Source organism: Eriocheir sinensis, chromosome 28 (assembly GCF_024679095.1).
Source record: "Eriocheir sinensis breed Jianghai 21 chromosome 28, ASM2467909v1, whole genome shotgun sequence".
NCBI lineage: Eukaryota > Metazoa > Arthropoda > Malacostraca > Decapoda > Varunidae > Eriocheir > Eriocheir sinensis.
In genome coordinates, this window is record NC_066536.1 from 598,776 (window position 1) to 623,348 (window position 24,573).

At 41.6% G+C, this 24,573-nt stretch overlaps 2 protein-coding genes across 8 annotated transcripts in view; one reads left to right on the forward strand and one right to left on the reverse strand.

The window, feature by feature from the left end:
* On the reverse strand, positions 1-12,116 carry LOC127004348 (thymidine kinase 2, mitochondrial-like). Of its 3 annotated transcripts, none has more exons than XM_050871918.1 (6): positions 11,827-12,116; positions 6,480-6,700; positions 5,602-5,735; positions 3,826-3,944; positions 3,468-3,657; positions 1-2,081 (listed from the first exon to the last, which is right to left on the reverse strand). In XM_050871918.1, the coding sequence occupies exons 1-6, from the start codon at positions 11,951-11,953 to the stop codon at positions 1,955-1,957; spliced, it is 918 nt and encodes a 305-aa protein (XP_050727875.1). In that variant the 5' UTR covers positions 11,954-12,116; the 3' UTR covers positions 1-1,954. The 3 variants fall into 3 exon arrangements, with proteins under 3 accessions (XP_050727875.1, XP_050727876.1, XP_050727878.1); XM_050871919.1 differs by lacking the exon at positions 11,827-12,116 and adding an exon at positions 8,783-8,839; XM_050871921.1 differs by lacking the exon at positions 11,827-12,116 and adding an exon at positions 8,602-8,625.
* LOC127004345 (intraflagellar transport protein 74 homolog) overlaps positions 10,262-24,573 on the forward strand; it is a 20,284-nt gene continuing 5,972 nt past the window's right edge. Inside the window, exons 1-8 of one of the 5 annotated variants that reach the window (XM_050871907.1) lie at positions 10,262-10,407; positions 20,016-20,143; positions 20,851-21,021; positions 21,247-21,324; positions 21,696-21,858; positions 22,297-22,493; positions 23,587-23,763; positions 24,319-24,444. In XM_050871907.1, the coding sequence (XP_050727864.1) occupies positions 10,362-10,407; positions 20,016-20,143; positions 20,851-21,021; positions 21,247-21,324; positions 21,696-21,858; positions 22,297-22,493; positions 23,587-23,763; positions 24,319-24,444 (1,086 nt within the window). In that variant the 5' untranslated portion in view covers positions 10,262-10,361. Of the gene's footprint in view, positions 10,408-15,651; positions 15,929-15,983; positions 16,007-16,456; positions 17,370-20,012; positions 20,144-20,850; positions 21,022-21,246; positions 21,325-21,695; positions 21,859-22,296; positions 22,494-23,586; positions 23,764-24,318; positions 24,445-24,573 lie in introns of those variants that run through there. The other 4 variants (XM_050871909.1, XM_050871908.1, XM_050871910.1 and 1 more) reach the window with 4 other exon arrangements.

The following is a 24,573-nucleotide window of genomic DNA, read 5'->3' on the forward strand; positions in this document are numbered from 1 at the left end:
ATTTCTAGAAAAGGTATTTATTTCAATATCACATTCACTTTGTCTTCAGTTTCTCCATCCATCAATATTTCAACCACTGTTGCTCCTTGTGAAGTAGACCATGGGAGGACCTTGGACAATAAAAAATCCCAGATCACAAGGAAATACTCAACTGGAATGCTTTAACCCAGTAGCAGCGATGGGCCAAATTTGTGGCTTCACCGTGTAGTAGCGACGGGCCAAATTTGTGGCTTCACCGTGTAGCAGCGACGGGCCAAATTTGTGCCATAATATAAACCCCCCAAAATAGATGATACATAATCTGATCACATATAATTGGATATATATTATGAAATGGTTTGTGTGAGGGGTGATTTTTTCTCATTTTTCTCGCTTGGGGGGACCATTAAGAAACATGATCCCTGCTGCTACCGGGTTAAACAACTAAACATAATGAAAATGGTCATCAACATTACAAGTATCTGATAAGCAATGGGTTATCCCAGATGTCTAGATAAATGAAAATCATTAACCCATTAATCCAGGCGCAATTGGGCAGCCAAATGGGGGGTCTATTTTAACCTCTGTATCTCAAAAACTATTCATCACAGCTAAAAACCAAAAACACTATTGGAAAGAGGAGGCCCAGATCTATAGGAGTCAGCTATGTATGCCTCTCCTGCAAACATACATGCACATTCAGGGAGTGATGAATGTAAACACTTACGTCAGTGCGTGCGTGATGATCAGCCATTTTAAGAGAACTGCGGACATCTCTCCTTGAGGTTCTGGCAAGGTAGTATTGCCAACTGCAATATTTGCAACTATTTGGTCGAAGAATCAGTCAGGTGATAAGTGAAGCTATGCAAAAATGCCGCTATATTGGACAAGAACATCCACCAGTTACTTGTCCGTAGATTTTCCACACTGGGCTATGATTTTCCACCAAATTTAGTGGAGAACCCACTCAATTGGCAATCCTGTGTTGTGAGAAATATTGTTGGAATACTCTCATACACAGGAAATTTGAATGTGGCTGGAGTTCACAGCGAGCGTTTAGCATCACCAGCAAATACGCCTAATGCTCACTGCGAGCGTTTAGCAATGAAGGGGTTAATACTACCTACATTTAGGTTTACCAAAAAAAGGGGAAGGGAGAGAGGGGGAGGGGGGCTTGTCCAAAAAGGGCCCATACTCATAACAGCCAACAAAGGAACCCCAGAGAATCAGCAAGAGGTCCTAACATGGTAAGCATATTACAAACATTACTGCATTTGACCACAAAGCTCTGCTCAGTACCAAATGTCAGAGAAGTCAATCATTAGCTTAGCTAACTCTTGGCTTACTCTTGAAGAGAACTTCATAAACATATACAACCAAAAACATCTTTTCATTAAAACCTTAAGGTCTGTCATACATAACAGACCAGTATTAAACCTTCTTTGGCCTCATTTTGGTCCCCTCAATGCCTGTTTCAATATTACCTCCAGCAGTCAGCTTACTATCCTACCTACCATCATTATCAATGATAAAAAAGCAACAGATGACATAAGAGTATCAGAACCAGGACAATTGCTACATATTTAGGACATTGAGGACTAGCCCACAGTTCTGCAGAACAAGTGATGAAAGCATGAGTCCTAAGTAGGTCTAGGGCATGCTCCCCTGGTATTCTATTTAGACTGTCTCTGACAGTATTTCCTGGCATCTGAGGGCAAATACAAGAAACAAAACAGTCTAAAATACTATAAAATGATTCCTGAAAAGATTTGGGGCTAAAGCCCAGAAAGCTAACTCCAAACAACAACCAAGATCAGAACAAAATTTCTGAATTTGTTTCCTCTTTCACTTACTTAGTTTCATGCAATGTTATGTTATATTTTAAAACTTATACTTTCCATGACTAGTGAATTCTCTTAGAAAATGCAAATTGAATTATCTCTTACAATAGATAAATAACACTTCACTTATTAGTTCAGTTCACTATTTTAACAGGTGAATGGGGAACCACTCTGCATGTCACTGCTTCCTGCTGCTCCTTCTCACACGCTGCTAACTTCCCGCATAAGATCTCTGATGTGTGTTCCTCAAACTTCCTGTACCTGCAAATAGAAAAAATATTAAAATAATAATTTGTTTGGAGTTATCCTCAATAGCATTCTTGACCTCATAACCCAATCCATGCTGGGTGTAAAGGGTCCAGACTTAAAAATTCAATTCTATAGAAAAATACTCCATCCATTGACGTGATGTGATTTATCATAATCTCAAGCCTTGTATTACTTCTCTAACTGTTTCAAATAATTATAATGGAGAACTCCTGTGTTTAGTATATATACAGACTTTATTCTAACATTGTTGGAGGAGAATCGCAGGTACCAGTCACTTCCACTGGCACCCCTCAGCTTCACCTTTGATCTATGTCAGGTGAGAAGTGTCCCACTGTCTCCTGTGGGTCACTCGATTACTGACAACATATACATAACATATGGAAATGGCCTAACAAACCCTTTTCTGAATATCATTATTGCAAGTTTTAATGCATGCAATGGTTTCCAATCTTATAGTAATTCTGAGTGGTTTCAAATGCCAAACTAAATGTTCTATATGACACAGACAACAAAACCCATAACAATAAAAATAAGATCATTAGGGGAATATTTTTCTTTTACCAATTACTAAGACAAACTTCATGAAAATTCTGTACAGCCCCTAAAGCATTTTTTCTTTTCTTACTGTAATTTCCTTTAACCCCTAAAGGTCGGCAGGTCTGAGCTTGTACAAGTTTTCCCCCCCTACCTGCTTGCTACGCTAGAGTACGGCGGGGTGAGTGGAAATTGACGATTTTCACTCTATTTTCCACCTTGCTCACTCTTAACTTATATACTATTCTGACTTAACAACACATCATTAGTTACCTTCGTCTTCCTCTTTTGAATGAGACCAACCAGTCTCTCCACTGCGTGTGTGCTGAGATATGCCGAGTATAAGTGGACTACTTTCCGTGCTGGAGAGTGTATGTGTTCGTTCACGCAGCGTGGCTATGGCGACGGGCTGGTGCATGGGGGAGTGCTAATACCACCCGCCACACCAGTCTCTCAACGTATTCTCACTCCACCCCAAACATGATGTTTCGTGGTGAGAGAGAGAGAGAGAGGGAGAGAGAGCATTGCGTTCGGCGGGCTGAGGGGGGCGCAGCGATCCGAACGCGCAAGAACTCAAAAATTCACTCTAACTCATTATCACAAGCAGGCTGAAACTGACAACCGAGCGGGGTGAGGACCTATTCGTACGCACTAATAAGCAGTGTAGCATATCCAGTGAAATGTTGCTCAATTGGGCTACAATTATATATTGATGGTATACCACGTCAGCCGACCTTCTAGCCCAGACGGTATACCACGTCAAACGACCTCTACGGGTTGACAGTATACCACGTCAGCCAACCTTTAGGGGTTTAAAACACATAACCTTACATAGCAACTCACATGTTGGGGAGAGTTTCATTTGCATCAATGACTAGGAGTGGGGCAGGGAGTGAGGAATTTTGCCCCAAGAGCCACTCCTCATGCAAGTTGTGCAGGTCTCTTAGATACTGCAGAGGGATAGTGTGTTCTTCAGCCCTTGCACGCTGCTTAATGCGGGCATGCAGCACCTCAGGGTCAGTTCTCAAGTAAACTGTAATGAGTCAAAACATTTAAAATCCTTGATTATTTCGTCCTCCCTGAAGGTCAAAATCCAATATGCAAGATGCAATAAGGCTTTAGGAGTGAGATTCAATGTAATATAGAAAAATCCAAGGTTATAAAAACAATGGCACTAACTCAGAAAGGGCAAACAACTTACCAATCAGGTCAACACCAACAGGCAGATTTTGGGTGATTATTTTAAACCACTCACAGTAAACACTGTACTCTGCATTCGTTAGCTTGCCTGACTTGTAGAGATTTTCAACAAAGCAGAACCTGGTAAATTTGATAAGAATGTACTTTCAATACATGTAACCATAACAGTAATATAAATAGTCAGCCCTTCTTCACATTTGCAAATTTGGCTTTAGCCAATAGTTTGGGGGAAAACTAAAATGAATGGCTAGGAAATATCTCTTGCCTTTTTTGCAGCAGAAACTGTTCAAGCAGTTCAAAGTGCTTTTACTGTATCTTCTCCATCATAAATATCAGTGAATAAGGACCTTCTAAATTATAGATGTGTGTGTGTGTGTGTGTGTAAGTATATGCGTGTGTAAGTATGTGTGTGTGTAAATGTGTGTGTGTGTGTGTGTGTGTAACCACTCCTAGTCAACAGAAAGAAGCCGACCTGAGCGGGGCTCATACCGCCGCTTGTTTGGCCGTGAAGCCTTGCAGCGTGGCGTTCTAACCGACTGAGCTACCGGAGCGGTGGGGGTCATGGTGTGTGTGTGTGTGTGTGTGTGTGTGTGTGTGTGTGTGTGTGTGTGTGTGTGTGTGTGTGTATTATAGCATTTTCATAGTAAAAAATAAATTTGTGCATGCATGGGTGAGGGGGTTAGAAATATCTAATATTTCATTTTATTGGGGGTCATGGGGTCCAACCCCAGCAAATGTAGAAGGTCAACTGGGATGGAGTTGCCTTGAGGAAGACACCGGAGAATAGTTGTGCTGCCAGACTGGCTGGGGACTCAGAGCGATATAGGACCCTAACTGTTACAAAGGACTAGAACTCTTCTGAGGAGGGATAAGGAGTGGTATGTCAGAGGTCTTCCTGAGGACGCCAAGGGTTGTCTTAATGTAAACAACCTTAGACCTGCCTTCCAAGCTTTGAAGAAGCTACACTCCAAATTGACATCTCAGACAAGTACCATAAGAACTGTGAAGCCAATGGGACTGAAGATCTCATGGGCCAAAACCAAGGTCCAGTCATTTGGAGGCTTACTGAATGACACAGGTCAGTCTTCATGCATGTGCTGTGGCCAATGAGGTCACCGAAAGTTTCACATACCTTGGTAGCATAGTGTACATAACAATCGTAGCTTTGCCAGGAATCATTCAACGGATTGGCCTGGCCCACAGTGTAATATACTGGCTCAGCACAAGTGTATGATGTATATGCAATATCTCTGCAGGTGGACAAAGATTTAAATCTTTAAGTCACTTGTTCTCACTATCTTCATGTATGGCTGAGACATGGATACTGAATAGTGACTTGAAGAGACTTGTCGATGCCTTTGGTACCAAGTGCCTTTGAGAGATCATAGGGCATCAATGGAATGACTTCATGAAACTGAATCAAGGCCTGTTACTAGTTTAGTCTGTGAATGCCAACTCTGGCTATATGGGCATGAGGCATGCTTCCTGGACATCACTCCTACTAATAGGGTTGTTTATGAATGAGACAACCCTTAGTGGAGGAGACCAAGGGGATGCCCATATGACTCATGGCTGGGGCATGTTGATCAATCGTGCCAAGTGGCTTAGAATGGGAAGGGTAACTCTGTGGAGGCTTGCTCAGAGGGACCACCGGGAGTGGAGGCAGTGGGTGTGAAGCAATGTGCTCCCTTGTGTATGCTTCCCATTAACTAGTTAGTCAATAACATGAAATATATCAAATACTAAATCAACATTTTAAAACACTTTGTAAACAAACCTGCCACTGTAGAGTGACCTTTCCAAGAGCTTGACAGGAACGTGGCAGGGGTGCAAGTGCTGCTCCAACATAGTCATTTGCACATAAGCCTGAAAAGTGTGTGCCCAGCGCTGTGGGTCCTCATACATCAGTGCCTGAGAAATACAAATCAATCACATTACTAAACACAAATACACGTTTTTTTACATTTTTAGAGATTTTACTTTGCTTCTTACTCTATCAACTTTGTAAAGAATAGATCACTGCTTAATTCAATGATGTAAGTAATCTTGTTTAACAGGTGAGCTATGTAAAGATACATGAATATTTTCTAGTTCTACATAATGGTGTTAAAAGGTAGAGAGGTGAGACAACACATCTGATAAAAACAATCAACAGCTTCATTACCAACCCAGCCAGAAATTTAGCTAACAATGGGGATCTTAAGTCTTTAATGGATTAAAAAATCCCTATTGGCTCTCTTTGAGCTTTCACAGACAATATTCCAGTCTTGTCCTTGATTCCAAATGAAAAAATATCAATCAATTTATCAATATAGGCATATGCCAAAGTGAACCTTGCCTCACCCACCCTATGATGGAATCTTTCAGGGGTCCCTTCAAGCAAGTCTACATACAGTCACCTTTCCAATAACAAGTATATACTGCACAGTTTTGTTTGCTTTGAACATTACCCAAATACTTTTGGAAATATATGAAAACATTTTTTTTTAAACTATACTAAAAGTTGTGATTCCAGCCAGTGAGTTAAAATGATAGGGTGCTAACAAGAGGGCATCAGGTGAAGAAATACTGCATGTGTAAAGCACAAAACCACCATAGCAAAATCATTCTATACAATGAGCTATTGATAATTGTGTTCAGGCATAATATACCCACCAGAAGGTTGTTTCCTTTAACATTCTGCCACTTCTGGACAGGCTCCTGGAATACCTCAACATCAGTAAACTTTGAAAAGTGGTTCAGTAGCGTGGACTTTCCGCTTCCAATGTTTCCCTCGACACACACAGTGAATCTCGCCTCTCTTCCTTTCAGCAGCACTTCCAAGTTGGTTCTGGGGAGCTCCATCCTTGTCAAATGCCTGTGTACTTGTGCTTCCTCTGAGGAGTAGAACACATTTAAGGTCAGAAATATGATAGATAAAAGTCTCTTAAACTTATCTTAGAATTCTAGGTAATCTAAACATTTATGGATCTAAAACTCAAATATAAGCCCCTTTACTTACTGACACAACACATATGCTTCACAATCTTATCTGGCTGGTGTATTCCAGTGAACCATAGCTGTGAGTCAACTGAGATACTTACTTTTACTTTAACTTATAAAAATGCATTTAATTATGTTTTCCGAGTCAACATTTAGTAATGCAAAATAATTGTTTGAATACCTAAATGGCAATATTTATCAGTTGTCAGGATTTTTCTATTAATATATTTTGTACAATATGTGTTTTTAGAATTGAGGCAAAAAAATACAAAGCCCTCCTCTTTTATCCATTTTTTTGGAGATGTTTCATACTGTTCTGCTATTATCTCAGGAACAAATTGTCATATTGAATTTCTACAGCAACCATAAGAATACTCATAAAATTTTGCTAATATACATGCAATGGCATTTATAAGTTGGCCCAAATTTTTTTTAACTAGTACAGAAGTGGAAACGTAAGGCAAGTTAAATAAAGTTTCTATGTACTGTATTACGACTCCGACTCCGGCCAAAAGTAGCCGACTCCACCGACTCCGACTCTCACCTGGTTGGCTACCCCAAATTACTGTCATGGTTCACCTATCAGTGGTCTGTAGATGGATAGCCTGCAACTGCTGGCATGCCAGCCCATCAGTTAAACTAAGGACATTATGATTTCCACAAAATAATGGGCGGAATTGTGCACCATGTGAAGCTAGGTGTTAAACAAGGTATATAGGTAAAGATTCGTTTTAGTACCGTGCCAGTATCTCATTACCTACCTTATGAAACATCAGTAGCTCTTCATATCTCTTTTCTACAAACCTTCACCGGTCATGGAAATGCTTTCAAAATCTAATTCAATGACTTTTTTTTTACTCTTGAAAATAAGGGATAATGTTGATAAAAGCGTGTCGCCTCCTCTGGCGGCAGCCGCGGCGACGGTGCCGCTGCCACAAAATAGCTCACAGAGGGTTTACGGTGGGGGAGCACTTTTAAACTACTCCAACCGAACTTTACGACCTGCTAATAGGGGAGCTGCGGCCCCCTCGACCCCCTCCACATGTATATGCGACTTATTTCTGCAAGGATTTTGAAAGCGTTTCCATGACTGTTGAAGGTTTATGGAAAAGATATATGAAGAGCTATTGATGTTTCATACGGTAGGTAATGAGATACTGGCACGGTACTAAAACGAATCTTAGCCTATAAATTTGAGTTTGTTACAGAACAATGTTAATAATGGGATGAGTTTTGAGAGACAGGTCATTATTCTGTGTATGAGAACAGTGACTGTTCAAGGGAGAGGTGAAGGCCTCATTTAAATCCCTCAATTGTGCCAGTGATCAATGCACTTAACACTGAAGAATCTGAGTCTACACTCAGTGCAGGTGTGTGGTTTGGCTAATTTGAATCTGTGGCCTCTGGTAGTAGTGACTGGGGAGATAGTAACTATAAAATAATAAAAGTAAAATAAGTAAAATAAAGTAAAATAAAAGTAAATAAAAAATCAGACGGAGAAATGGCACACCCCTGACAATAAGTATAAATAATGTGATGCAAGATTCCAGGTGTTCCCAAAGATATATGCATTAGTAACTCCTAGCTCAAAACGAGAAAGGTACTGGCTTGCGATCACGATTATAGCACGTGGTCAGACCATGCTGGATGCGTGGGCAGTTAGACAGCTAGCCCAGAGGCTGAGGCATTACTGGATATGCATATGTAGGGGGACAAGGGTGCTGGAAGCTCATCAAAGGCCCTATCATGACCTCACTTTCCGTTTCATCATTCTAAATCCACGCAGAGCACCTACCTCCCGCTCAACAGGTGTAAGCTTAGGTATACCGTGGCTAGGTACTGATCTATCTCGTCATCGCTTCTTTATAGCAACCTGCATATCCTAGGTCGGCAAGGAGCACATAAATAGGGCAAGCTGTGGCTGAATAAGTTGTCTAACACTCAAAATACTGACAAGACATACACACGCAACATACCACGCTGCGCGCCAAAATTCTGGGGACAATAATAATGTAAGCAACGATTCGCGTGCTACGCTTTTCCAACGGAGCTTCCTTCAACATTGCTTTTCTTTCACTCGCCCATACGCGTTGCAAGCTCTCTTATTAAGATACTTCATATATTCAACTAAATCCTATTGTTTCCTCTTCATCCTACAACCCACGACAACCACTTCCGCCCTTCATGACGAACATGTGGAGGAAAAGTAAGACAGGGCATCGACTATGGACAAGGATATACAGGGGAAGGGATGTTGTGATACAGAAGGGATATTAATTATTACTTAGGGATGAAAATAAGGTAAAGAGCAATGGTTCCTTAAAAGGGCCACCAGAAAATTTATAGGGTCTGGCTCAGCCCTCCCAGTCACGCATGATGTCTACACAGCACTTTTTCATAGTAAATTTGTTTGTTTTTTCCTTTTTTTTTTGTTAACTGTACGTACATAAACAGAATAATATAATGCAGCTTTATTATTTTTATGCATTCTCTGTTAAGGCTGAATTGAAATTCTTTGGTTTCAACCGTTCTTAAGGGATAATCCAGTCTAGTCCACAGTATTTACTGGTGGAAAGTTGGAAACCCCTCTTACTTAGAAGTTAGAAAACCCTGCTGAGCCTGCTCCACTGTTAATAGTGCCACATGTAGGTAACCATAAAAAGTATAGCAAATCTAAGCTTATGCGTGACGAAATCTTATAACAGCAGAAGTTCTTTGTGTCGTATTTTAAAACATTTCGTCGCCCAAGTTCACATAATTATTTGACATGGCTTTCGTAGGAGCTGTAGACCTTTCCAGGGGTAGTTTTATGACCCTGGTGGTAGTTTGACCCTTCTTCTGTGCCATGAACCTTAAAAAACATTCATGACAACCCGATTGATCCCCTCTTTGACCTTTAGAAATAGTTGATGTGAGAAGCAATGGTGTCTTAAAATACGGCCCTTAAACCCATGGCTCGAGTGTGTATGTAATTCACCTCTTGGTCTGCTGCGGGTCTCTCTCGAGACAGACAGCCGTTCCACTACGGAAGAGCACAGAGCCCGTAGTACCGATCTTTGGGTAGGACTGAGACCACTCACACACAACACACCGCGACAACGAGGTCATAACTCCTTGCCTGACGTCGCGTGAAAGAAGATAAACCCAACTTATCTTCACCTGGCCGGGGAATCGAACCCAGGTCCTTCTGGTTGTGAGGCAGACGCTCTATCCACTGAGCTACAGGGCCGTGTAGTGTAGTGTGTGTGTGTGTGTGTAATAAATAGTTTGATACGTAGCTATATTGCGGGTAGTATTGGGCAGGGTCCAGAGAAAGAAAGGGTCAAGTCACGCGCAGCTTGAAGACGATGGGGCGGGGCAACTGTAGCTGTGACGTCACTAGGTACCATGGCTCTCACCCATGGAGGTATTATGGGAGGAGCCGCCAAGACGTCACAAATGCAAAGCCAACGCGCTATTGGTCCGCTGTCTCCCCTCCCCCCTTAGACTCAAAACATCTATCAGCTGATCCAGTGGACGCATTGAAAGTGCATACAATGCCTGCCTGTTCAGTATATGGCTGTACGAAAAGGGAGCATAGTGGTTGTACATCATTTCACAGGTGAGCTGAGAATTGTATAACCAGATAGGGCTACATATGATAGAAATCTGCAGTTCTGTTGTAAACTGACATTGAGGTTACCAGGCGGCTGCCAGGGTACCTGTCCTCGACCCGGGCTGAGCTGTATGCCATACGTGAGGCTCTCCACGCTGTAGCAGCTTTCTGCAAAGATGTATACTTGTTTGTCGATAGCCAGGCTGCATTACATGAACTTGTGTCCTCCTCCCCTACAGACTGTGATCTTGTGACTAAGTGCCTGACTGCCCTCCGTGCCCTTGTGGCCCCAGGTGCCACGGTCCACTTCATCTGGGTGCCCTCCCATGTGGGCAGCCAGCACAATGAAAAGGCAGACTGCCTTGCTCGACGTGCCCTTCAGGATGACACAGTGGACCCTGGCACTGACTATATGCTTAGCTGTGTTAAGAATAGAATTAGGGATTATTTCCATAATAGCATTGCTACCCAACTCAGACACTGCTTTGACAATGGCAGCACCAGCAGCCTCCATTATGCTAGTGTCTCCCACCACTGTGTTTACCCCTATGGGCGACACAGTGCACATCAGGATGTGGTAGAAATGTGCCTTAGGCTAGGCTATAGGTCAGCGGTTCTCAAACTGTGGGTCACGACCCAAAGTTGGGTCGCGAGATAACTTTTGATGGGTCGCAGGGACATAGAAAGAAATCTTATTCTTTCAATATTTCATTTACTTAATTGAAATTGCAATTATAATTTTCAAAACGTCAGGTGCCTGTCTCACACTCTCACCAGTGATGTCACTCCTGTTTTTCCACATAGATTTGTGTTTTTCTGCCTCGGCCTAGGTGTTTGCTCTTTTTTTTTTTGGACAAACAACCATTAATCGTGGACCTGTCACTTGATATCAAACAGCAAGTGGTAGATCGCATCAAGGCCAAAGGAACATTTAGATTGCAGCTAGATGACTCAACAGACGTAAGTGATAACGTTCAACTGTTGGTTTGTTATGTATGAAGGGCAAGCAGATCTAGAAGAAGGGTTTCTTTTTAGTCATGCATTGCCAACAACCACTACAGGAGAAGGTGTTTTTCAAATGGTTGACCAGTTCTTGAAAGAGGGAGAACTTTCGTGGACAGACTGCTTCAGCATTTGTTCTGACGGCGACATGGGAATTTTCCCTATTTTAGGGATTTTTTTAAGGGAAATTTTGGAAGCCCATTTTTCAGTGATTTGGGGATAGAGGGGCTGGAGTGGAGGAGGGGGAGAAGTAGTTGTTTTGTAGTTTTACCAAGGTTAGTAATCATTTACACAACAAATGCCTCAAAACACTAAAATAAACTTTAAAAAATTATCAGTGGAGGAAAAACATCAAAATTAGGAAGCAACAATAAGTGAAATAAATATCAAAGCTCCACGGCCCCGCCTCTAATAAATACTCACCGAAGAGGCGAGTGATGCGCGAGAGGCGTGTCCCGTGAAGACATGCAGAGCCAGGAGCCAAGCCTGCCAGCCCCCGCACCACAACCTTCACGGCCAACAGGCAGTAGTTTAGCACGGGCATATTCATGTCTGCTGTAATGGGGGTCTAAGCAGAAGTTCTGCCAATAGAATAGTGTCTTGGGCATTCCAAAACGAGGCAGGCACCCAGCACTCTCACGCAACGCTCCTGTATTGACATGTTTGTTGGGGTCGCTTGTTTCCCGGCGACCCGACGAGCGTGACAGATTGGCACTACGTGCGCGACTGTGCGTAGGCTAAGCTTTTGTAACGGCTCCCACAACAAATTTTATTTGCTTTTACCTAGTTTTCTACTCTCTTATGTTCAGTCACTCTTGTTTGAGCTCTAACATCGAATCCTGTCTAGGTGTCTAACTTTAAAAGAGTTAATTTGGCACTAAAATAAGACAAAAAACTAAACACGGATGTCGCTCGGGCCCTTTGCGTGCGTCTCCTTGGCAACGACGACGCTTTTTTTTTTTTTTTTTTTTTTTTTACAGTATCGGTGTTGTTTACCGCAGCTCCGTGTACTAGGTAAAGCACTTAATTAAAGACAGATCGTAACATTACTGACAAGATCATCCACACTATAACAAGAGAGAGAGAGAGAGAGAGAGAGAGAGAGAGAGAGAGAGAGAGAGAGAGAGAGAGAGACTTTAGAAGGTGGGGGGAGGATATGGGAGGGAAAGGGGAAGATATTGATTGATTGATTGATAGTTTATTGTTGCAGGTAAACAACAAGGAAGAAGGGAGGAACATGCCATCCCAACCCCCAGGCAGGACAGAGTGTGATTATACAACTATTAATACATGTGCGGGCAGCACCATGAAACTAAAAAGATACAATGGTAGGAAGGAAAGCACAACAAGGGAGGGGGCGGTACCTCCAACTGGACAATAAGACAATAAAATGTGGGGACGGAGAACATTGCCCAAGCACTAGATTGGAATGAATACAGAGATAGAGTAAATACTAGTCCTTAAAGTAAAATACTGCAGAGATCACAGCCTTGTATAGCACGGCAGGGCTCAACCTATATAATAAGGATAGCTTACTCTGGTATATTCTGTTGATCTTGATTTGTGGGTACGCTGCACAGCTTGCGACCGAAATTTCGCCACACCGGTTCACAGCAGCTTCAGGGGGGGGTTGTAAATGGTCGGCCTGAAAAAAAAAATCATTATTTTTATTTTCGGCTTATAAAATTCTGTATTTTTTTCTCTTTCTTTTAGTATATATATATATATATATATATATATATATATATATATATATATATATATATATATATATATATATATATATATATATATATATATATGAATATGATGAAAAAATAATAAAGTGGTATGCAACATGCAATGCAATGCATTGCAACTTGCTGCAATGAGTTTCCGCGTGGCACAACGGGCTGCAATCTGTGTTTTCACCTTTTTAATTTTAGGATTTTTTTTTTCTTGGTCTGTCAAGAATCTCTTAGGTTCGATCTCTCGTACCACTAGCTATGAAAATGGGAAGTTTTTAGCACGCACTAAAACTTTCTCGTATTTATCCGTGGAAAAAAAAAATATATAGATATATATATATATATATATATATATATATATATATATATATATATATATATATATATATATATATATATATATATATATATATATATATATATATATATATATATATATATATATATATATATATATATATATATATATATATATATATAAAATCATTATTTTCTTCATATATCCAACAAAAACCTCTATGTATCCGTATCAGATGTCTTTTTCATTATATTTTATTGATTTTGCACAGTGGAACACTGGTTTTTACTTTGAAATATAGCGAAATATAATAAAATTCGAGTACCGTGCAAAACACTTGACCTTCGTTGATTGATTGATTGATTGATAGTTTATTGTTGCAGGTAAACAACAAGGGAGAAGGGAGGAACATGCCATACCAACCCCCAGGGATTTTACAACCCCCCCGTTCATATCTCGTAAGCTTAGCAGATCGATGTGATTTTTTTCCCTTTAAAATTGAAACTTCAAGGTTTCAGATACTGTCACTTGAAGAAAAGGTAGAAAGCATGGGAATGTCCGACTTCATTGCTAAGGACGGCTACGAAGGGATAGTATGAAAAAAATATGGTGATTAGCTCCTCGAAGGATGGCACCAGCCCGTCGCAAGTTCTTCTGTCGCTTCGGTGTGCCTAACGAGCTCCATTCCGACCAGGGAAGGAATTTTGAGTCAACAGTCCTTTTTTTTTTTTTTTTTTTTTTTTTTTACGTTGCTGCCTGTTGCGCCGGTAGGCGCTGTAGTGCTGCAAGCTTCTGGGTATCAAGAAGACCCGGACCACCCCTCTGAACCCACAGTCAGATGGAATGGTGGAGAGATTTAATTGAACGTTGGGCCAGGAGTTGGACAAGCAGTGCAACAATGATCAGTCTTCATGGGATCAGAAGCTGCCTGCGCTTCTCATGGCCTACAGGTCTGCCGCCCACGAGACTACGGGGTATTCACCGGCAAAGCTGATGTTTGGACGTGACCTGCGATTGCCGGTGGACCTACTGACAGGAAGGCCTACTGCCCGTCAACTAGAGGAACGGCTGGAGGAGGTGCACCATCAAGTCCGTGGTGCCTTGAAGTTCTCCGGGGAGGCCATGAAGCGCGGTTACAGTATGAGGGCAAGCCATATTGACTTCAAGGAAGGAGACCAAGTCTGGCTTTACAACCCGCAGAGGAAGAAAGGACAGTCTTCGAAGTTACAGAGCCCCTGGGAAGCCCCTTATACTGTGCTAGAACGCCTCTCCGATGTGACTTACCGAATCCGGAGAACGGAAAGGACGAAGCCGAAAGTTGTCCACGTCAACCGCCTGTGGAGGTACAACGGTCCGGGAAACTACACCTGGAACAACTAGAGACACCCAGCAGCCGACGAAAACGCAAGGGACGTCCAGGACCGAGAGGAGGTCGACGACGCATAGGCCTTCTGGACCTTTCAGCCGAGGGAGATAACCTTCCGGCTTCGGCAGTTGTTCCAGGGACACCCCAAGAAGCGGAGGACGACGAGGCGCACCAGAAGACAGACGCGCAGGAGGCACCGAGCAGAAGACAGAGACAACGCAGGCGTCCACAGCGATACGACGATTATTATGTATATGATTAATTGTGTGATCAGGACGATCACAATTAGCTTCCCCGGCGTCCATGGGCCTCTAGAAGGCTCCGGGAGGAGCGAAGAATGGGGCCAGACGCCAGGCGGGAAGTGTTGCCAACTCGCATATATTTTTGCTACATGTTCTTGTATGATCTAAAATATACTGTAACATTCTAGACTGTACTGTTCTGGATATATATAGGAGAAGAGGGTGAGAGAGTCCTAGTCCCAGTCATAGTAAGCTAGTGGTAAGTGAAGAGTCAGAGTGAAGTGTACTACTAAGGAAGAATATTAAACTACAGAAGCTGTGCAAAATGTTTACATATCTCCCTCCCACGGAGTCTCCTGACGGCGACACGGAACCCAAGTAACACGCCCGGCATAACAATATCATGAAAATATGAAATAGAAGTACTTAGCTACAAAATAACATATACAAGAAGTCGCTGTGGTTAATGCTGTCCATATGTTTGTCAACAAATGATGAGCGATGGACTGACGGAGTGGATCATCCCTGACGGGCGGCTGCTGTTTTCCTGACGTCATTTTGATGTCATTAACATCGACGGAGCAGTAGGAACTCCGCCTTAGGCATTGCAATACGAGGCAGGCACTCGCTCAGCACACTAGCTCACGGAACGCTCCTGTAGCGATATATTATGTTTGTTTTCGTCGCTACTCGCTTGTCCTAGAGGATATCAGGATCTCCATATATCGATCGATCTGTACATCTGTTTGTTTATTTATCTATTAACACAGAGAGAGAGAGAGAGAGAGAGGGAGAGGAGTGGGCGTGTCGTTGCTATGGTGACGCGGTGTAAACACGCAGCATTCCAGCGGTGCACATGAAGGTGACAGGCAGCCGCCGCCCGCAGTCTGTGGTAATACACACTTTGACTTTCTCCAGATAAGTTGATGCAGAACCAGACAGGTTTTAGAAGTCTTGCTCATATAACTCGGTAATCTCCCCTACAACAGTAATTACTCTTTACAACAGTAATTACTCATTAACGCAAACATTAGACCAACAACACAAAAATGACTACCCAGGAACATTTATTTTTACAACAGAGCCGATATGGGTGCCATAACTCAAAACTTAGCTGCTTTTAGAGACTTTTTCCTCGACACAGACCCAATGGCCAATTCTGTTGAGGCAAATTGGACCAGACTGCAAGACCTTATACATGACACAATGGACAAACAGTCCAGTCCAATCCAGTCCAGTAGTGGGCGTGGGATTGCCTTTGTAAACACATACCCAAGAAAACTATCACACAAAACCGGTCATTACCTTGGTGCAATAGACAGTAAAATTCTAGTGTTTGCCCATACTCCCCCCTCCCCCACCATACAAGGCTGGGGATCTGGTGGGAATGCGGGGTTTCGGGTGGGGGACACGAAATCCATCGCAATCGCGTATTTTTCTAGTGGGGGGGGGGGGATAGATCTAGGGAAATTCCCAAAATTTAGGGATTTTCCCTCCCACCACCACTAAAATAAGCGTTTGTGACGAATTTAGTGTTTCCCATACGGAAACCACGCACTCACTGCATCCCCAAGCTTGTTTTGGGAGAGAAGCGTAGTGAACCCACCAAACGATGCTCTCCTCACCATCTGCTGTGGCGCCGGAGGCCATCTGCGCTCACAAAAACCGCCTACACCACACTGATGCCCGCTCTCTCTAGTAGGTTGTCACCTCATCGCAAGGTTTCTGTCCTCCAAGTAGAGTCCGTGGCACCAAACACAGTGTATCTTCATTGTTTATCACTGGCACAAGTAAAACCACCGGCTAGCCGTGATCCATCCAACGCCACGCCTTAAACAGTACTGCGGGTTCTACAGGAAGTGCAGGCTCTCGAACCTCCTGCCCGAGCTGTTCGAACACGTGAATCCTTACTGACCGCATTTTGAATCTGCTTCATGGGTTTGTATTCCCAGTATACAAGGTGATTGTGGATATTGACTCTGCGCCTCCAGAATACGATAATACGCCTCCATATATCATAGTTAAAAAAACAAAGTACTTAAAAGCAAAGAAGAAGCCGAATTAATCCCCTTCCCCCAACGATCTTGGGGGACCCGCGTGAACTCGGGGTATTTGGATGGGGGAGCATATTTAAACTACTCCAACCGAACTTTATGACCTGTGCCCCCCTCAATCCCCCTGCTAACCAAGGGGGGGTGGACCCCCCCCTTCTTAAAGTATCCCAACCGAACAGCTAACTGAGGGACATTGAACACAAGTAACCTGCGTTCAAACCTGCTTCACGCGTTCGTACGTGATACCAAACCTGCTTCACGCGTTCGTACGTGCTACCGGTAAGTAAATACATGACGGTTGCAAGATTCCTATGACATAAATTACTTACCGTTTAGATGTTTCATTATGATCTTAATGCTGTAACAGGGGGCTTCGCCCCCCTCGAACCCTCCTTTGGTATGGAGAGTGAGTGAAATTGCATGGTTTCCGTACATTGTAAAAAAACCCGGAATGTATGAAATTTCCCTACATCTAAGTAATTGTAAGGAATTTCCCTACATCTAGGGTATTTTTCAACCCCCATAACTCAAAAACTATGCATTTGCGACGCATCTCATGTTTACCACCGCATTCCCCGAAGTCTCAATGACCCCCTAGCCAATTTTGGTTGCGAGGGGTGAGTATGGGCAAACACTAGAGTAATACCCAATAGACAATTGAAAAGACTACACAGAAACAAGGTAAAGGCATACAACACAGCAAAATGTTACAACAATACAGAACACTGGGAACACTACAAAAACATACAGAAAACAATACAAAAAGAAACTAAACAAGCAAAAACTAAATACACATCCACTTTTTTCACAAACAACACATAAAACCGCAAGAAATTCTACAGCTTCTTCAAAGCACGCAGACAAGACTCGACCGGAATTACAACACTACTACACAACAGTTCCTTGGCCACACACCCAAAAGATAAAGCCAACACACTTAACAAACAATTCCAATCTATTTTTACACAAGAACATGCAAACTTGCCAGAGATACCAACATCACCACACCCAACAATTCCTCCCCTCTATTTAAACACCCAAGGAATTGAGAAACTATTATCTGAGGTTGACACTGACAAAATAAGCAACTGGACCAGACAATATATCCTGCAGGATACTAAAAGCTAATGCTTGCATTCTTGCACCTATCCTGCAGGTTATATTCTCACAGACATTACAAACTGGAGAACTCCCTCAGGACTGGCTTTTGGCAAATGTGACACCAATTTTTAAATCCGGAGACAGAACCCTCCCTGCTAATTATAGACCTATTTTGCTAACCTCAGTTCCCTGCAAAATTTTTGAACATATAATTCATAGACATGTAATGGACCACTTTGATAGGCAAAACATACTGACTGACAGTCAGCACGGCTTTGAGCCCAAACTTTCGTGCGAGACTCAATCTTGTGACCACACACGACATTTTGCAGTCCCTTAACAATCCCAAATTTAGACAAGTTGACGCCATAATACTTGACTTTGCCAAAGCTTTCGACAAAGTTCCCCACCAAAGACTGTTAGCTAAATTAGAATTATATGGCATACGAGGACAACTTTCTAACTGGATTACCACATATTTTACTACCCGCAAGCAACGAGTTGTTCTTGATGGTAGTCAATCCTCATCTATTCCTGTAACTTCTGGGGTACCTCAAGGCACCATCTTGGGCCCCCTTCTTTTCCTTTCCTACATTAATGATCTCCCACTATCACTTACCTCTACTACTAGACTTTTTGCAGATGATAGCTTAGTTTATCGACCCATTTTAGATAGGGATGACTGTCTTCAACTACAGGACGATTTAGCTGCACTTGAAGACTGGGAAGCCAAGTGGCAGATGACGTTGAGACCAGACAAATGCCATCACATCTGTTTCACCCGTACTAACAAACCTATTCTCTTCATTTACAAACTCCATGACACAAACCTGAACACTGTCTCTTCACACAAATACTTGGGCGTACACATCTCAGCGGACAAGCGGTAGAACACACAAGTGAGCAGCATCAGGGACAAAGCTCACAGAGCCCTGGGGTTCCTGTGTAGGAACCTTAGCAGGTGTAACACAAACATAAAAATTCTTGCATATAAGACACTCATTCGGCCACACATAGAATATTGTGACACTGTCTGGGACCCACACACTAACAATAACATAAATAAATTAGAGGCCATACAAAACAAAGTTGCAATCTGGGCCAGACGTGATTAGAGACACACTACATCAGTCACTTTACTTAAACAAGACATAAAACTAGACCCATTAGCGACACGAAGACAAATACACAGACAACAAATGCTATATAAAATCAAAAACAATTTAGTAGACATAAACAAAGACACTTATTTACACCCGACAACTACACGATCCACTAGAGGCAGCCACAACCTTAAATACCACACTTACCAGACTAACACTAGTATATTCAAATATTCATTCTTTCCCCACAGCATCCAAGAGTGGAATCATCTCCCATCTCATGTAGTTAATAGTCCCACTCTTGACACATTTAGGAATAGGATCATCAATCATTATCTCCCTAATCCTGGCCTTTCACCATGTCCCAATATCTTTACTCATCCTAACCCTTATCCTAATCCTGTCCTGGCCCCTTGAATCCCCCGCACAACGCCCGCATGTCATGCCACCCGAGAGTGGCCCTCTGCGGGTTCCCTAGAAATAAAATGAAAAAAAAAAGAATTTAATACGAGCTTGATAAAATTAAACTTCCATGAATTTTTACCTGGAAAATCCATTACCCTCCCACCAAATATTAATCATAATGTTCATAGTGAATTGCTAACTGAAGTATAGGTGTCAGTGATGCAGGAGACAATTATTACTAAAATTTGTACTGACGTGTACTGGTATGCAGATTATTTTCTATTATAATCACATTGTACCAATCTGTTTCAAGCAGCAGCAGCAGCAGTAACAGTGATGGCAGAAAGACCAATGACCCAAGGGGGGGATGGCATGGACAGGCCTCTCTCCCGGCCAGACACACGCCACTCCTCTGCCTTTGGTGACCGCCCGGCTACCCGAACGGTGAGAATGGCATGCTATGAAGCTGAAATGCAAGTTAAGATGACTTTTATGCTGAATCTTTTTTCCTGATAATTGGTGTCAGTTACATGAAAACCTAATAAAGCATTTCAGAAAAAAAATATCCCTGAAGATGTGTCTGCAAAGATTATGAGAAAAGTTGAACCTGAAGAGGATTTCAAGTCTGCAGAAAGATCTAGACCAGATGTACAAATGGTGTCAGGTGTGAGATTAAATTCAGGGCAAGCAAAAAAAGCTAAATATTGGAAATGGGTGAAAGTACTAAGAAGCAAAGGGAAAAGAAAAAAAACAACCACGTGTGCGGACGTTCGAGTACCAGATATTTTTTCGAGTACCAAGTCGAACTTTTGCGTTCGAGCATCGAAAAGTTCGACTTCCAAGACGTTCGAGCATTGAGTCTTCACTGTATATATATATATATATATATATATATATATATATATATATATATATATATATATATATATATATATATATATATATATATATATATATATATATATATATATATATATATATATATATATATATATATATATATATATATATATATATATATATATATATATATATATATATATATATATATATATATATATATATTTTTTTTTCATGATTCCCTAGGTATCTTATAACATCAGCAACAAAGAATGTATGCAAACGCTCATTGAAGTTTTCCCTTGTAACAGGGTAGTAGTACCAGCCGCCCTACCACCTCCGGCCGCCCTGTGACAGCCCGACCAGTGAGTGCTGCACTGCGAGGGGCTCCCGGCACAGCATCTCGACTCCTCTCCACTGCCAGCCTTCAGCGGCCTGGTACCCGTACTGGTGTGGCCACAGGCAAAGGCTTCACCACACCAGTGAGTTCTCCATTGCTATGAATCCAGAACAAAATTTGTAATTCTCATCTTTTAAGGCATCACATTACTGCATCCAAAATGTATACAAAAACACCAACTAATCCTCTGCATAAGGTGAAACTAAATTAATACAGTACTCAGATAATAATGGTGTACTGCAATAGGGTGCATTACTGTTTTCATCCAGTAATTGGCACAGAGTTGATTCTGTATGGTTATCCTCAGATAAATGTCCTGGACCGTCCCATCACCCAGCAGGGCCTAAGTGGTATGAAGACAGGCTACCGTGGGCCTCAGCGCCAGGTAACTCCTTGAAGTCGGTCTTTTTTTATTCCAAACACCCCACTCTACATTCCACCCTTGTATTTACACTCCTAATCCAGCCTTTCCTCTCTTTCAATACAGTTTTTTAATGCTGCTCCATTACATTTAATGGAACTTTTATCCTGTACTCACTGCATCTTTGTAGCTTACGTCTATCTTCTCAATCATGCTCTTTTATCTTAATATTGTTTCTGAAACTTGACTCCATAGATCTAACATTGAGGTCTGAAGTTTCAGTTCTCAAGTATTGTTATTTATTTCTAGGAGTGATCCTGCTCTTCTGATTTTTTATACTTTTTCTTGAGTCTAGACTCTCATCTTATGATTGACTTGTCTGTTTGCATTCACAGGTCCAAGACAAGAGCTACTTTTTGGGCCTGCTCAGGACACGCATCGCTGATCTGGGGACAGAGATGGGGCGGCTTGGCTCAGAGATTGAACTCATGAAGCAGGAACAGAGCACTTTCCTCACCTATGACAAGAGAGTCAAGGAAATGGCACAGGAGCTTACTGGTCAGCACATTAAGCCATTTGCTTATGTAAATTACCCACAGCCATCAGTAATGGAATTCAGTGGCAGCAAATCACATCACATCTTTGAAAATTCATGCTCATAGGATATAATAGTTGATCAAATTAAATTAATGACTTAAGATTAGTAAGTCCAAATATATCAATCTGGAAGCCTTAGTATTTCTCCCTTAACATTTCAACTGTGTGATGGTGTAGGTAAACAATATTGTACAGAGAAAACACTAAACTGCATTTTCATGAAAACTTAAAATATGTATCAGATCTTCATTTTATGGAGGTGGAAACTAGTATCAGTATAATTGTTGTTTGCTCATCCAGAAAACAGGTTTAATGCTAATAATATAGCATCATTTCCTCTCTGGCTTATATAAACATCATTCTTTCCTCACTTTGCTTGTCCTTTCTGCTTGTTTCCAGAGCTGCAGGGAACCTTGGCCGACTACAACCTTCTTGTGGACTTGATCAACACTGATGTTGAGCGTGCTGAGGTGGACCTTGAGACAAAGGAATTGCATGAAACCAACCAACAGGAAGCTGAGCAGTTGGATGCCGTGTTCACCATTAAGCAGGACCTTGAGACCACCATGAGGCAGCTGGAGAATGAGATAGAGGAGGTGTGACATTGGCTGATGCAAGGATTTTGTCATAGTTCTGGATTCCATTTCTTATGACATGTATTTTTTAACTTCAAGAAAGTGATATGTCAGAATTAAATGAGATGAAAGAAATACTACTACAGGTGCATGGTCAATGCTGATATGCTCTTTTTAACCCTAGATTACTAGCATTGCTGGAATAACACGGTTACTATCGTTGTCCGGAATTCTGGACAAACTTTGCGGGCATAAAAAAAGATATAGGAATGGTACAAAGTTCAATTACAAAATTTTTACTTAAACTAGAAGACATTCCTAATTCTATGACCTTTAAACTTAACATATTACACTAAAACAACATTACAAAAAAAAAGAAATAAGAAAATGTGTGAAAATTATATAAAAAAAATGCCTCTCTAACCAAGGCTCCACTGTCGTCACTGTGTTGCCTGATAGTGATGAGTTGTGCCACACGTGGAGTTTACACATCCCCTGAAATGCTCCAGCCTTGGTAGCCCTTAGCCGCACAGATGTCATACTTTTTTGGTATGTCATATTTTCCATCCTTGTCCAAAATTTTGGACAATTGGGAACAGTTCAGGAAGAAAGCACAGGAAAAACACAAACATACCTCACGTACCAAGGGCAGAATACCAACTGAGATGTCATGGCCGTAGAGCACCGTAGGTCAAACAGATTTCCTTCCACAACGCTAATTAACCCTCCATACCGGGATTCCGGACAACGAATAGTTGTCTCAGTTGGCAACCACTATAAATAAAATTTGCCTGCGCCACTAATGAGTTGGGGTTGCCCGAGAGACCCCTCGAGAAAGTCTACAGGCGTTATAGGCAGCACAAAAAATAAAATAAATAAATAAATAAATAGATGTTAAAACTACCTCAGATGATATCACCCACGCACTTAATCACTAAATGACTCATGCTGTTTGTTTTGTCATACACACCATACCCTTCATAAAACACAATTCTATGTAGTATTTAATTTTTAGCACTTACTTATTCCATCCTTCAATATTTTTACTTTATGATCTATTACTATTTTATCTTTTATCATACTCCTTTTTGATTCCAGTGTCTTTGCCCCTCAGGAACGTCATGCAGGTGAGAGTCTGGTGGAGGCCATGCACCCAGAGCTGCGGCACAAGTACATGGAGGTGCGGTCTGCCAACACTTCCCTCCTGCAGCAGCTTGATCATATGCAGCACGAGCTGGACTCCCTTGACTCACGCAAGGCAGCACTTGAGGATGAATTAGCAACTTCCAAGGTTAGTTAGTAGTGGTAGGAATATTTAAACAATTTCCCTCATAGTAAAAAATTGATCTTTGTTTTTATACATGTTGACATTTTTTGTCCTTCATTCTGATTTCATAATTTTCATATGCTCATTTTTTTTTCCTTCATCCATATTGTATAATTTTCCAATATTATTCATATCTACAATACATTATTTAAAGATAACTACTTCTGTTGCTAAAAATTCTCATGACATCATGATCATGTGAATAATTTATGGGCATCCCATTATACTTCAAAGTCAGTGATTTGTAAATATTGGTGATCCAGTGAAAGAATTTTGAACAATTGCTTCCTCACACTATAGTGAGATGAGAAAAATATCAGCACTAAAATAAAATGTGCAACATAAGAAATTTCTCTATTTATTTAGTTAAACTTGGTTGCTGTGTTGCCTCTGGCCTTGAGAGCAGGAATAATGCAACAATTCATCAACAACAGATGATTTGATTTATAAGCTTTTAGTACAGTACTGCTTAGATGAGCTCTAGGATGATGAATGATAAAATATTTTTGTGTCCAACAGGTGAAGCAGGATGCTGTGGTGCTATACAGCCGGTTGGCAGAGCTGCAGGAGAAGAAGAATGAAATCATAACACAGAACCAGCAACGGGGGACACCCAAGGAGGAGCGGGAGAAGCTACTGCGGCAGGTGAGGTTGATCATGCTAATAAGTATTTATAGTAATAGGGGCCATTTTATCTATTGTGATATTGATCTGGTGTACACAAATGCACATTCACATATATATACCACACCATGCATAGGGTAAACAGAATCC

Excerpts from the sequence above, each read along its gene's own strand:
- LOC127004348 (XM_050871918.1), bottom strand. The coding sequence starts at position 11,953 with ATGAATATGCCCGTGCTAAACTACTGCCTGTTGGCCGTGAAGGTTGTG. Across the intron at positions 6,701-11,826 it reads GCGCATCACTCGCCTCTTCG|AGGAAGCACAAGTACACAGG; the intron begins GTGAGTATTTAT and ends TCTACTCCTCAG. Across the intron at positions 5,736-6,479 it reads TTAAAGGAAACAACCTTCTG|GCACTGATGTATGAGGACCC; the intron begins GTGGGTATATTA and ends TGTATTTCTCAG.